Genomic DNA, 14,803 nt, shown 5'->3' with positions numbered 1-14,803 from the left:
CTTAATTCTCCTTCCTAGAAAAGTAAAATAAGATTGGATCATGCTATGTATCTCTAGGCAGATGTCTGATTGCTGCTTTGTTAATCAGAACGTTTACCCTGTATACCAAATACCCTTAGAGGGAAAAAGTCCACTAGCAAAAAAACAAAAACAAAAGAAACAAGTTAAGTTCTCATTAATTATAAACTTATTTTTAGTCTAAAGGATTAGAATTTGACTGCTCAAAACTATTTAACTTTGTGTAAAAAAAATTAGTGCTCATATTTGATGAATAATAATGGACCTTGGCTCACCTGACTATTTTCTACAAAGACAAATTTTTAAAAATTAGACCTCAAAAACAGTATTTGATGGTCATGTAGATATCAAGATAAAAGTGAACTTCCAACTTCAAACAAGTTCAAATTCATGTGTTCTTAGAATCTCTTCATATCCTTATTTTTTGAAGTTAAGATTTTTAGCAATATGCCAAATGACTCATCATGTCAATCAATCAATCATATACTTATGTCAGATCACATTCTATAGTAACAACAGGGCTGGATCACCAAAATTAATAGGAGCATCAAAGTATCCGATTCAGCCAGGGTCACCTGTGATAACTTAACCAAAATCAAAAATTGCCCCATGCATGGAGAGAGACATACATACTAGCATAATATGGTCTGTTTATGTTGGTTACATTTAATGGTTATATTCTTCATTTGAACTCTGGATGTGTCATCAAACTAGATGACAAACTTGGAGACTAGAATGTCTTTCTGTAAAAAGTTTGGCTGAAAAGTCTTTCTGAAAAGTTGGCTGATAAACAACAAAATACATTTGTTTTCCATAAGGATTTGCATTTTCGTTTTGAGGTTCATCTTTCTCATATTATAGCTTACTAAGGGTAGTAAGCAGAATAATGGCTCTTGAAGATACCCATGTCCTAATCTGCAGAATCTGTGAATATATTAAGTTACATGGCAAAGGAGAATTAAGCTTGCAAATAAAATTACAGCTGCTAATCAGCTGACCTTTTGACAGGGAGAGAGTCCTGGATTACCCAAATTGGCTCAATGTAATCACAAGGTGGAACAGGGGATTGGAAGAGAGAATCAGGAATGAAAGTGTGAGAAACCCTGAGCCTGATAGAGCAACAGGGCCGTGAGCCAAGGAAAATAAGCACGCTATCTAAAACTGCAAAAGGCAGGGGAATAGATTCTCCCCTAGAGCCTGCAGAAAGGAATGCATACTTTCTAAGACCTGTCACCACCCCCAGTGATATCCATTCAGGGATTCTGACCTATAGAACTGTAAAATATATTAAGTTTGTGCCGTTATAAACCAATCACTAAGTTTGTAATAATTTGTAACAGTAGCCAAGAAAACTAATACACTGAGGAACTTTAATTTTTTTCAGAAGACTGTCACTTGCATCAATAAATTGCATCAATAAAAAAAAAAGTTAACATTTTCAAACTTTTATTAAAACATGGTGTATTTCTTCATTCATTTCCTTTCAGGAGATGATCCACAGCAGCCAAGTGGACATTTCAAGAAGCAGCCAGGAAATGGAAAGAAATGAACAAGCAGCCTCCAAAGCACACAAAAGTGACGTTCTTGAAACAGAAATGGTAACTACTTAGAAACACAATACTTTCCCATTTCCAAAACTGTGTGGAAATTCTAACCTCATTGTAAACAATTGCTTTTAATGTCCTTTATGTATTTAATACCAATATACATCAGCATCTATTTCCCCATTTTGGCACTGATGTTCTTTGAAAAATAAAATGATCATGCTAAAATTTTAAGTGCACTTTAGTTGTTAATTTATACATATTCTGTTATACCATGAGCCCATGCATTAAAACAAGGGATAGAGGGGCACCTGGGTAGTTCAGTTGGTTAAGCATCTGACTCTTGATTTTGGTTCAAGATTTGACTCTTGATTTTGGCTCCCAGGATCATGGGGTCATGCTGAATGTGACCCTGCTTAAGATATTCTCTCTCTCTCTCTCTCTCTCTCTCTCTCTCTCTCTCTCTCTCCTCTGTCCCTCCCCCCTGCTTGCTCTCTCTCCCTCTCTCTCAAATTAAAAATTAATTAATTAAGGGATAGAAGTTTAGTTAGCATCTCTCAAAGTGCACCGACTCTTGAATGAAAATCACTGTGAAATGAAGAATATATATGCAGTACTAAAATAACTGACTTCTTAAAAACATTTATTTATTTAAAATTATCTTTAAACACAGGCCTCTCATCTTGAAAAGCACACTGAAGAAATAAACCAAGCTTCTCAGTTCCATCAATGTGTTCAAGAAACAGGTGAGAATCTGGTATTATTTGACCCCAGTATGCCTTTCTCCTACTCATGTGTCTGGGTTTGAGTGGAGGACTTCCAAAGCATAATCCCTCCCACTAAGTACATTTAATAACTATGACTCACAGTCCCAAAGGAGACAAAGTAGTATTTCTATACATAATTAGGTTCTGCCTATGGTAACAGATGCAATAAGCTTCTAAAATAGTTCACTGCCCATCAGTCTTATGAATTCATCCTAACAGCCTAGAAGGTGATACGCCAGTCATCTCTGAATTGCTTTTTGCCTCGGGCACCTACAGTAAAACTTAATGTTTATCAAGTTCCCTAAGAACAGAAATGTTATCTAAATTGTATTACTTTTATTAACAGATTTTAACACTTCTAAATTCAGTTTTCAACCTACATACATGAAATTAAACTATAGACAAATCTGTACGAGTTTGCATAAGACAGGTACAGGCTGTCTTGCCCATAAAAGGGGAATGAGAAGTTTTGTTGCCTTGAAGAGCTAAAAGGGAAGATTTAAGCCAATTGTGACCCAATCATTACTTGAGTCTGTCTGTATTTTGGCTTTATTTTGGTTTTGCAAAGGAAGCAGGTATTCCTTTTCTGTCCTTCTTGTGTGCTTTTCTTGTTTTATAACTTATATTATTTTTTCCTAACCATGAAAGTAAAACATGCTTGTAGAAAACTTGAAAAATATATACAATTAAAATAACAGTTCCTTCAATTACGACTTCTCGTCTAGAGATAACCACCACCATTGTTCTCCCTATATTTCTTGACACTAACTTACATAATGAAATGGTGCCATATGCATATATTTGTACCTTGAACCTTTTCATTTAACATATATTGTGAGAAGCTTCCTTCTCAAACATCATGTTTATTAGTTACATAACATCCCTGGTATTCTTTTCTGTTTGCAGTCATTGATACACCTGAGGATGAAGAGATTCCAAAGGTTTCAACAAAGTTTTTAAAAGAGCAATTTGAAAAGTCTGCCCAGGAAAAGGTCCTTTATTCTGAGAAAGAGATGACCCCAGCCAAGCAGATTAAGGTAAAACAATATCGCTATATGGAAACATATTAAGTGTAAAACCAGATGTAAATGCATAGCATTTTCAAATTATTGAATGTTTTATGTGGTTTTTCAACTAAATCTGGAGCCATTACTTTTTTCCCCCCATAAGGAGAATATTATTCTACATGAGAAAAGCAGTAGAGTTAAAACTTTTCTCACTAAAAAAAAATAGGGAAGAAAAAATTATATATGCTCTAAAGTTTAATAACTAGCATTAGATAAAATAATAAAGTCAATTTTAAATGTCAGATACTCTGCTTAAAATTCCAAGGAAAACAAAATAATTCTCAAAAGTACTTTAAGACTTTTACTGTTATCCCTCCAGATTACTCAGCACAGTATATTAAGTAAAGGAGGAAGAAAAATCAAGATTATGTGTAAATGTTAAAATACTGACTTGTTGATATATTGAATGGGGAATAGAACCCTAAAAGCACAAATGAATTATAGGAAAGATAGTAACAAAACTGAATATTGCTTCTAAGTAGGTCTTTAAAAAGAGTCTGTCTTCTGCTATTTCCAAAGGAGATATCATAGCAGGTGGACAGGTAAGGGACAGTGCCTAGGAAATCTTCACCACTACACCCATTTTTATAAGATTTGACTTTCTTTCCCTTCAAGATTGAAAGTGAATATGAAGAGAGTTTAAAACCATCATCAGTTGTGGGTCCCTCTTCTACTTCTTGCACTTCGACCAGCCAGAGGAAGGAAACATCAACCACAAAGCATGGCACCCACAGTGCCACTTCCTCAACTCTAGCACAAGTTAATGCCACTCCTACAGGAAAGACAGAAGAATTTCCTCCTCCCCCACCTGAAATATTTCAAGCTCCAATAGATGCGACAGCATTTTCCCAGTCCCCTGAATTCCCCAACCCTCCTAGAACACCACCAGTACCCAAAGAATTATATTCTAAGCAAAGAAATTTGTACGAATTAAACCGTTTATATAAACACATCCATCCTGAGTTAAGAAAAAACTTAGAAAAACATTATATCAGTGAGGTTTCTGAAATTGTCTCTAGTCAAGTGAACCCAGGGAGCTCAGTTTTAGCAGATGTGCAACAAGCCCGGTATGTTTTTGAAAATACAAATGACAGTTCTCAAAAAGCTCTGAACTCAGAAAGAGAACACTTGGAGTGGGATGAAATTCTGAAGGGGGAGGTGCAGTCCATGAGATGGATCTTTGAGAATCAGCCATTAGATTCCATCAACAACGGCTCTCCAGATGAAGATAACATCAACGGGGGCATTGCTGATCAAGAAATCATTGCTGGTGGTGATGTGAAATATACAACATGGATGTTTGAAACCCAACCCATAGATGCACTGGGTGATCATTCCTCTGGCATGGAAGAAAATGCTGAGAAAATTCCTGAACTAGCCAGAGGAGATGTCCGCACAGCCCGGTGGATGTTTGAAACAAAGCCATTAGACTCAATGAATAAAATGCACCAAGGTCAAGAAGAATCAGTGGTAACCACCATAAAGGACATCACCGGTGGGGATGTCAAGACTGTGAGGTATATGTTTGAAACTCAACATCTGGATCAGCTTGGACAGCTTCATTCAGTGGATGAAGTTCACCTTCTGCAACTCAGGTCTGAACTCAAAGAGATTAAAGGAAATGTGAAGAGAAGTATAAAATGTTTTGAAACTCAACCATTATATGTTATTAGGGATGGTTTAGGTCAAATGCTAGAAATTAAAACTGTTCACAGAGAAGATGTTGAAAAGGGAGATGTGAGAACAGCACGTTGGATGTTTGAAACACAGCCCTTGGACACAATTAACAAGGATATCACAGAAATTAAAGTTGTCCGAGGAATATCCATGGAAGAAAATGTCAAAGGTGGGGTGAGTAGGGCAAAGTGGTTATTTGAAACTCAACCTTTGGAGAAAATCAAAGAAGACTCAGAAGAGGTCATCATTGAAAAGGAAACAATAATAGGTACAGATGTCTCCAGAAAGTGTTGGATGTTTGAAACACAGCCATTAGACATTCTAAAAGAAGTTTCTGATGCAGATCCTCTAAGATCTGAAGAGATAATAGGGGGTGATGTACAAACTACTAAGCATCTATTTGAAACACTTCCAATAGAGGCTTTAAAAGATAGCCCTGATGTAGGAAAACTTCAAAAAATTACTGCCTCTGAAGAAGAAAAGGGGGATGTTAGACACCAAAAATGGGTTTTCGAAACCCAACCTCTGGAAGACATTAGAGAAGATAAAAAAGAGTACATACGAACAGTGAAACTTGAAGAAGTTGACAGAGGTGATGTAAAGAATTACACACATATCTTTGAATCGAACAATTTAATTAAATTTGATGCATCACATAAAATACAGGTGGAAGGAGTCACGAGAGGTGCTGTAGAGTTAAATAAATCACTCTTTGAAACAACACCACTATATGCCATTCAAGATCACCTTGGAAAATATCATCAAGTAAAGACAGTCCAACAAGAAGAAATCCTAAGAGGTGATGTACGGAGTTGTAGGTGGCTCTTTGAAACAAGGCCCATTGACCAGTTTGATGAAAGCATTCATAAATTCCAGATAATTAGAGGAATATCTGCTCAAGAAATACAGACTGGAAATGTGAAGTCTGCTAAGTGGCTATTTGAAACTCAACCTCTTGATTCAATTAAATATTTTAGTAATATGGAAGAAGTAGAAAGTAAAACTGAACAAGCTACAGATATTGTTAAAGGGGATGTCAAAACTTGTAGATGGCTTTTTGAAACCCAACCAATGGAGTCTCTTTATGAAAAAGTTTCATTAATGAGTGACTGTGAAGAAATTCGTAAAGGAGATGTCAAAGCCTGCACTTGGCTCTTTGAAACTAAGCCTCTTGATACCATAAAAGATGACTCTGAAGCAACAGTCAAATTGCAAACTGTAAAACAGGAGGAGATCCAAGGTGGGGATGTTCGTACAGCATGTTTTCTTTTTGAGACAGAAAATTTGGACAGCATACAAGGAGAAGAAGGAAAAGAAATCAAGGCCATGGAAATGGATATCCAAGCCGGAGATGTCTCCAGCATGAGGCATAAGTTTGAAAATCAGTCCTTAGATTCTATAAGTTCCAGTTCAGAGGAAGTTTTGAAAAAGATCAAAGCCCTAAAGACTGAAGATATTCAGAAAGGCAATGTTTTAAATTGTAGGTGGCTTTTTGAAAACCAGCCAATTGATATGATAAAAGAGAGCCAAGAAGGTGATGAATTAGTTAAGACAGTGACAGACATACAAGGTGGGGATGTAAGGAAGGGGTGTTTTATTTTTGAGACTTTTTCTTTAGATGAGATTAAAGAAGAATCTGACTGTATCAGTACCAAGAAAACAATTGCTGAAGAAGTAATAAAGGGTGACGTAAAAAGCTATAAAATGCTCTTTGAAACCCAGCCACTCTATGCAATTCAAGACCGAGAAGGGTATTATCATGAAGTGACAACAGTTAAAAAGGAAGAGGTGATTCATGGAGATGTACGAGGAACGAGGTGGCTTTTTGAAACAAAACCATTAGACTCAATTAATCAGTCAAAGACTGTGTATGTTATTAAATCTGTCACACAAGAAGACATTCAGAAGGGAGATGTTAGTTCTGTCAGATACAGATTTGAAACCCAGCCATTGGATCAGATTTCAGAAGAATCACGTGATACCGTGTCCACTGTAGACTATATTCAAGGTGGAGATGTAAAAACAAGTAAACAACTTTTTGAATCTGAAAATTTTGATAAGAATACATATATAAGAACAGTAAGTGTCAATGAAATACAAAAGGGCAATGTTAAAACATCTACTTGGCTGTTTGAGACGCACACTATAGATGAACTGAGAGGAGAAGGGTCAGAATATGAAAATATCAAAACCGTCACCCAGGAAGATATACAGAAAGGTGATGTTAAGCAGGCAGTATGGCTTTTTGAAAATCAGACTTTGGACTCTATTAAGGAAGCAGATGAAAGCACCACAAAAATCATCAAGGAAGAAATCCCTCCTTCTGATGTCAAAACAACTACATGGCTCTTTGAAACTACACCCCTTCATGAATTTAATGAAAGTAGGGTAGAGAAGGTAGAAATTATTGGCAAGAGCATTAAGGAAACGTTGGAAGAACTCTATTCTCAAAAAGTTATTGAGGCTCCTGGAATCATCATTGAAGCTGATGAAGTTGGGGATGTTCGAATGGCAAAATACAAGCTAATGAATCAAGCCTCTCCTGAGATACAGAAAGAAGAAATTATTAGGGTTGATCTCAGAAATATAATGGTGAACCTACTCTCCAAACGAGACTGTACAAAAAGGGAGATTTTGGTTAGTGAAGAAGAAAAGGGAAATGTTAATTTGACCAAAACTCAATTATTAAACAGATCAACAGAATTTCATGCTGAAAAAGAAGAAATAGTGAGTGGTGATGTACAACAAGCAATAAAAAACCTGTTCTCTGAGGAAAGATCTGTAAAGAAAGGCATTTTAATTCAAGAAGATGAAAAAGGAGATATTAACATGACTATCTATTGTCTTCTTCATGAAAACACTGGTGACACAATTGAGCGTGAAGAAGTAATAGGGGGTGATGTGAAACGTACCATTCATAGTTTGCTATCTTCCATATCAAACAATAAAATATCTGAAAGGGCTAAAATTGATGCCTCTGAGAGGGGAAATGTTCAGTTTTTCACAACATGCATAGAAATTGGAGCTTTGGATTATCTTAAGCAACTCCAGACAGGGTCAAATGAAACACTAACAGCTGGGAAACAAGAAAGAGAGGAAGAAATAATTGGTGGTGATGTGGAGGGCACAAAACTGTTACTGAAGAAAAGGCAATCTCGGGTTGAACGTACTATTAACGAAACTGACATCATCCCAGGAGATGTGCAGAATACAGTTAAGGTTTTTATGACAGAGCCTCAGACTACATTTTGCAAGACACCCAAAGAAGAAATTATAAAAGGTGATTTGAAATCAACCCTAAATTCCCTCAACCAGGCCATAAGTCAGAAAACAGTAGCTAAAACAGAAGAAATTATAAAAAGTGACATGCTGGCCACATTCAAGTCACTTAAGGAATCAAGCCACCAATGGAAAGAATCTAAACAACCCAATGCCATCCCTGATGATATTGAGAAAGCTATTGAATGCCTTGAAAAGACTGCAAACACAAGGACAGAAATCCTGAAAAAGGAGCTTATCCGAGATGACCTTGAAATGTCATTAAGGAATCTGAAAAAAGCACAGAGAGCTTTTAAAGAGGTGGATAAGAAAAGTGTAATGAAAGAAGATGTGAAGGCGGTGATGGTAGGTTCTTCAGAAGAGCAGAAAACAAAGATTCATCAGGTGGCTGAACAGAGGGACAAAAAAAGTGTTCTTCAGCCAAGACCAGGACCTTTTGAACCAGCATCCAGGTGGCAAGGGGGAACAGATACTCCCAATCAAACTACAGGCAAATCTTGTCATGGGAATTTAATAGAAGAAAGAACTGAACTTAATCTTCCAAAAGCCCCAAAAGGCACCATAAAGATTGTCATAGATCGTGAACAAAACAACGATGCTCTTGAGAAAAACCTTAGAAGACTATCTAATTCACACCACAAAGCTAGTAAAAATGTGTTGGAATCAGGGGACAAAATGGGTGCCTGGATGGATACCACAGCAGAGCAGCATTTTGGTGATGAACATATGAGCAGACAATTGACTTCAACTGTGTCAGCTCAGGAAAATCTAAAAACTAAGGAATCAGAGACAGTGAGAGAACAGAAGAAGGATGCGGTCTTTACCCAATCTGTTGATAAAACAATTGGAAGGCAACAGACTCAAACTTGCGAACTGAGAAATGACCACCAGAAGATTGAGTCTTTCTCTGTAAAGAGTCCAAAAAATACCAAACAGACTAAAATATCAACAGATAAACAAAGCCCTAAGCCCAGTCCAACCCAGAGTCTAGTCAACAAGACAGTTGTGGAAACTTGCGAAGTTTCAGAGGACTTTCAGAAGCAAACTTCGTTAAAGCAAGAAATACAATGTTCTAGTAAAGGTATAAGGAAGAAGAACATGAACCCTCAGCCAATTTTGCCTATAGATCAAGACATATCAAATACAACAGAAGTAAAAGTCTCCCCAAAAAGCCACAGTAAATTTAAGGCAAGTGACAAAAAGCAGGCTGATGTTCATCTGAAGAGTCAGGACTTTCTAATGAGGACAAATACTTCCACAGACTTAAAAAGGGCAATGGAAATGTCCTTTAATTCAATCAGCTTTAACCCTGAAAATAATTTAAAAGAAAGTGAGTGTTCTCTTCCACCTCCATCTCCACCTCCTGCTCCACCTTCCAATGCATCGTCCGAAATTGAATTTCCTCTTCCTCCTCCACCTCCTTTAATGATGTTGCCTGAAAAAAACGTTTTTCCTCCCTCACTGTCCACAGAGATGATAAAGGCTGAATTTGAAAGTTTCCCAGGCCTCCCTCTTCCTCCACCACCAGAAGATGAGAAATCTGAATGTCTGTCAATGTTTCCGCCACCTCCCCCTCCTCCAACCCCATCTCTTAAACCATCGCATCTCCTTCCCTCCTCTGTTCAAGAAAAGCGAAGTGGAGCAATCATACAATATTCCCAAGAAGAAGCCTCAAGTTCGCAGCAAACTCATTCTCAGGCTAAAGTCCTAACAGGAAAATCGGGAGTAATTTTGCCACCTCCCACATTCCCCAAACCCAAATTTTTCAAACAGATGGAAGATAAAAAGAATCATGGTTCCCCAAGAGGTGAATTGGAAAATTCCCCACCAGATATGGAATGTAAAGCCACTTCCTCGAAGGATCAGAAAAAAGTAATAATGGTGACTAGCAGTGAACACACAGAAATGAAGCAGAACTTATCTAGGAATCTTGATGAAAGCAAACAATTATCTATGGACTCTAAAAGATCTCTCTCACAGACAGTTCCAGAAACTTCACAACCCAAGGAAAACACAATAGCACCTCTGGTAAAATCGCATTCATTCTCAGCAGGCTCAGGACAACAAAGTCCAAAACCTTATATGAGAAAATTTAAGACACCTTTAATGATTGCTGAAGAAAAGTATAGACAACAAAGAGAGGAGCTTGAAAAACAGAAACATGAGAGTTCTTGCTACAAGATAGTCAAAACAGAAAGCCCAAATCAAAATATGTCAGAGCTGAAAAAGGAAGTGCTGTTACAAAAAACAAATGAGGTGGTTCCCCTACCCGGAATGGACTCTCAAAGTCATTCTCAAGTACTAGGAGTGGGCGCGGATAACCCCCCTTCCACAACACCAGCGGTGACGGTTGCTGCCGAGGGGCGCCAACGTACTCTACCAGCCTCAGAAGACAAAGATACCATGGAAAAGGAAGTTTTACACAGCTCGAGGGACACGCTACAATCTATATCAGCTTGTGAAATTAAACAGAGTCACCAGGAATGTAAGACACAACAAGCACAACAGAAGTATGTGGAGGAGCAGTTGCACTTGCCCCAAAGAAAACCAGTTTCCCCAAGTTTCACAGTTAAGAGTACCAAGCTTCCAACTGCAGATCACAAATTAAATGAAACAGACCACATCTATGAAAGCCATAAAAAGCAATCTGAAGTTGATGTTCAAACCACTAGCAAACGACAGTACCAGAAAACTGAGAAAACTGAAGCAAGCACTGAATATAGTAAGAAGCAATCTGTAGCTGAAAAATATTGTCAATTACCTAAGAAGGAGAAAAGAGTAACAATCAAATTGCCTACAGAACCCACAGGGAAAAGCCATGAAAATAAACTCAATATAGTTCATGAGAAGCAAAGAGAATATAGAGAATCTGAGGGCGGGAAACTTCCAGGAAACGAAAGAACAAATCAGGAAGCATCAATGACTGGTCCAAAGGAAGAGAGACTAACAGTTGAAAGAAAACAAGAACATTTGAATAAATCGGCACAGAAGGTAGTCAAGCAAGAGGTTACTGATGTACATCTTGATTCACAGACACAGAATTTTCAGCAAACACAAATACAGACTTCTGAAAGTCGAGTTGAACATAAAAAATTGCCGGAGCCGTATAATAAGCTGCAGGAAGAAAAATGTCTTGGAGTCAAGGGCATACAACAGAAACAAGTCTTTTCTAATACTAAAGATTCAAAGCAAGAGATTACACAGAACAAATCTTTATTTTCCTCTGTGAAAGAATCCCAGCAGGATGATGGAAAATGTGCTATAAATATATTGGAATTCTTGAGAAAACGTGAAGAACTACAACAGATTTTGTCTAGGGTAAAACAGTTTGAAGCAGAGCCAGATAAAAATGGCCTTAAAACATTTCAGACACTGTTAAATATTATTCCAGTATGGCTATTAAGTGAAGAAAAAAGACAATATGGAGTTTGCATTGCTATGGAAAATAACATAGAAAAAATCAAAGAAGAAATAACGCATATTAAAACTCAAGCAGAGGAAATGCTTATGTCCTGTGAGGATATAATTCAAACAGCCGTGATATCCTCCAAAGCAGGAAAGCAGAGGCATAAACCCACCAGCCTTAACGAAACGTCACCTAAAATGCCTAATGTTAGTGAACAGCAAGAAAACACGATTGTAGAAAAAACAGAACACTGCCAAGTAGCAACTCACCATGAAGCAACTGCTCACAATCATGTGAAAACCCATCAGGAAATTAAATTAGATAATAGCAAGATCTCTCCTCCCTCCTTAAAAACACGCCCACCGTCACCAACTTTTATAACAATCGAGTCTACTGCCCGGCGAACAGAAACCTCTACTAAGGATGAGCTCTCTCAGTCCCCTAAAAAGGACAGTTTTGCTGAACCATCGCCAAGAACTCCCATGGCACAAACATCTAGAGTTAGCAGAGCAGATGCGTCCCCTCCTCCGCCCAGGAGTCGCTCTGAGCAGCTTGTCAAACTCAAAGACACCACTGCAAAACTGTCCAGAGGGGGCGTCCCGTGCACATCAGGAACCCCGGTTCCGATTGTGGAGAAAAGGTCTGAGATCATCGCGTCTCCTGCAACACTTCGTCGTCAAATTAAGATAGAAACCCGTGGTAGGGACTCTCCACCCACAATCACAATACCTATAAGTGTAAACCATGTAGATAGTGGTTCCTTCAGAGGATCCATGGAAGCTCAAGAGGAAGTTAGGCAAGTGGAAAAAAGGGCGACTTACTTTCACAAAGACGCTGGGAATTCCGCGCAGCGCCTCCTGCCGGACACTGAAAGTTTTGACGCGGTGGAAATCATCCGCAAGGTAGAAGGGCCCCGCCGCTCAGAGCACACGCAGAGGTTTGAAGCCGCCAACCAAACTGTCCAAATGGCTGAAAATTTCGTGAGTGACCATGAAAATGAAATAAACAGATGGTTCAGGGAATTTGAAGATGGCCCAGCTTTTGAAGCAAAGTCAAATAGAAGAGTTTATACCAATGGAGAAACAAACCATAATATTAAACAAGAAAGTCATTCGTTTTGTAAGGAGGAATTTGGATTAACATCTCTAGAAAATACGAGTTTTACAGGCTTTTCTTGCAACCGTCCTAGAGAGCTACAAGAAAAAATCTCTGTCAAGCAGCCCAGCGTCCGCTCTGAAACAAGGACGCTAAGTGAACATTTCTCAGGTGTGGATGCATTTGAGGGCCAAGTTGTTGGGTCGAGGATGACGGTCTCTTCATCACATAGCTCAGAAGCTGGCAAATCTGGCTTTGACTTCAAGCATGCCCCGCCAACCTATGAAGATGTCATCGCTGGCCATATTTTAGATATTTCTGATTCACCTAAAGAACTCAGGAGGAATTTTCAGAAGGCATGGCAGGAGAGTGAAAGCGTTTTCAAAAGCGTGGGCTGTGCAACCTCAGATGCTTCTGCCACTGAGATGAGAACCACCTTCCACGAGGACTCTGCATTTATCAGTGGTAAACGAGAGTGTGCAGAGTGTGAAGATTAACCCGCTTAAAGGCACACGTCCCATAGCTAGGATGGCTTGCAGTTAGAAGGGTGCTTGGCAATAACCAAAAACTAACAGCTTTCCCTGGTGGAGGATCTCCTTCTCTTTACAATGCTCGCTCGCTCTTACTGCTTTCTTTTCACAAAAGCATCTAACACAGGATTCATCTGCACTGTGTGAGAATAACAACATAGATTGATTGAGACGTGTATTTGTCAAGGTAAATAAGACGAGGTAGAACAGCAGATACAATCATTGTTGCTGTGATAGCATTGACAATTATATGTAACAGTGTATTTATTAAAAACGGTACACACATAGCACATTATTTATATTTTCATTAAAAGTTAGTATTTTATCCACTTGTTTAAGACAATATGAGGTAATATCTATTGGCCTACTATTGACATATTTTTAACTGCCAGATTTGAGTGGTGTTGTGTTTGAATTCAACACAGCCTGCTAATAACCCAAGAAACAATTTACACCCTTCATGTGTGCTTTCATGATTTGTATTGATTGATATCTTTGATGAAAATATACATATGGAATTAGACCTTTTGTATATAGAATTATTGTTATTAAATTGGATGAGTTAGTGTTTTCTAATGGCACTATTTTTATTCTATAACTAATTTCATTTCACCTTTCTTAAACTCCAAATGATAGTTCACTTGGCCTCATTTACACATGAACATGGACAATACATTTTAAAAATTTGACTATATTTAGAAGGAGGGAAATTCAAAACACATGGAGTTAGTACATATTTTTTAACATCAGAAAACACTTTATTTCTTTTTATTTCTCTACATTTTACAATTAATGAGGCTTTACAATAAAAAGATTTGACATAATTAATGTGCACCATTAACGTAGTCCATTCTTTTAAACAGATTGAAAGGAATAGGAAGTTTAAAAATAAAAACTGCTGAAACCAATAATTATCCCTCTATCATATTTGCAACATAAGTGTCTAGTTTATCAGATTAATATGACTTCTTAATGTGCTTGCTTCTGGCATAATCAAGCAAAGCTGTCCAATTAATTTCAAATGCTCAGTTTCTGTTAAGATAGCTAAAAGCATGTAGAAAAGACAAAAAGGAAAAAAAAAACCCACCCGGTGTTAAATATAGAAATATGTGTCCTACCAAATAAACAAAGGAGATCTCTTACTAGCTCAAATTGAACATTGAGGCTCTAAAATACACACTTATTTGTAAAAGGAACCCTGAGCACATATGCCTTTATATATAACTTATATGAAAGCTTAGTTTGTCTCATGGGATTGTAGGGAGGATCAAAACAGTACTGAGGTGAAAGTTCTATGTCAGTTTTGAACCACTGTCTAAGCACTACTGTGATTCACAGGAGCTGGTATCCACCTGAGCACTGCAGCAGGGGGCCACAGGGATGATATAGCCAGGGAAGAGGTAGGGAGCATGTAAAAGGC

At 37.8% G+C, this 14,803-nt stretch overlaps 1 protein-coding gene across 2 annotated transcripts in view; it reads left to right on the top strand.

Moving 5' to 3' along the window:
- XIRP2 (xin actin binding repeat containing 2) overlaps positions 1-14,803 on the top strand; it is a 74,383-nt gene that overhangs the window by 49,885 nt on the left and 9,695 nt on the right. The window contains exons 4-7 of one of the 2 annotated variants that reach the window (XM_060621452.3): positions 1,506-1,616; positions 2,236-2,308; positions 3,236-3,366; positions 4,012-13,318. In XM_060621452.3, the coding sequence (XP_060477435.3) occupies positions 1,506-1,616; positions 2,236-2,308; positions 3,236-3,366; positions 4,012-13,318 (9,622 nt within the window). The remainder of the gene's footprint in view (positions 1-1,505; positions 1,617-2,235; positions 2,309-3,235; positions 3,367-4,011; positions 13,319-14,803) is intronic. The other variant, XM_078451174.2, reaches the window with a different exon arrangement.

Source organism: Panthera onca, chromosome C1 (assembly GCF_046562875.1).
Source record: "Panthera onca isolate mPanOnc1 chromosome C1, mPanOnc1 haplotype 2, whole genome shotgun sequence".
Classification (NCBI taxonomy): domain Eukaryota; kingdom Metazoa; phylum Chordata; class Mammalia; order Carnivora; family Felidae; genus Panthera; species Panthera onca.
The sequence above is the reverse complement of the archived record's forward strand: the minus strand, read 5'-3'. Positions and strand labels throughout refer to the sequence as shown.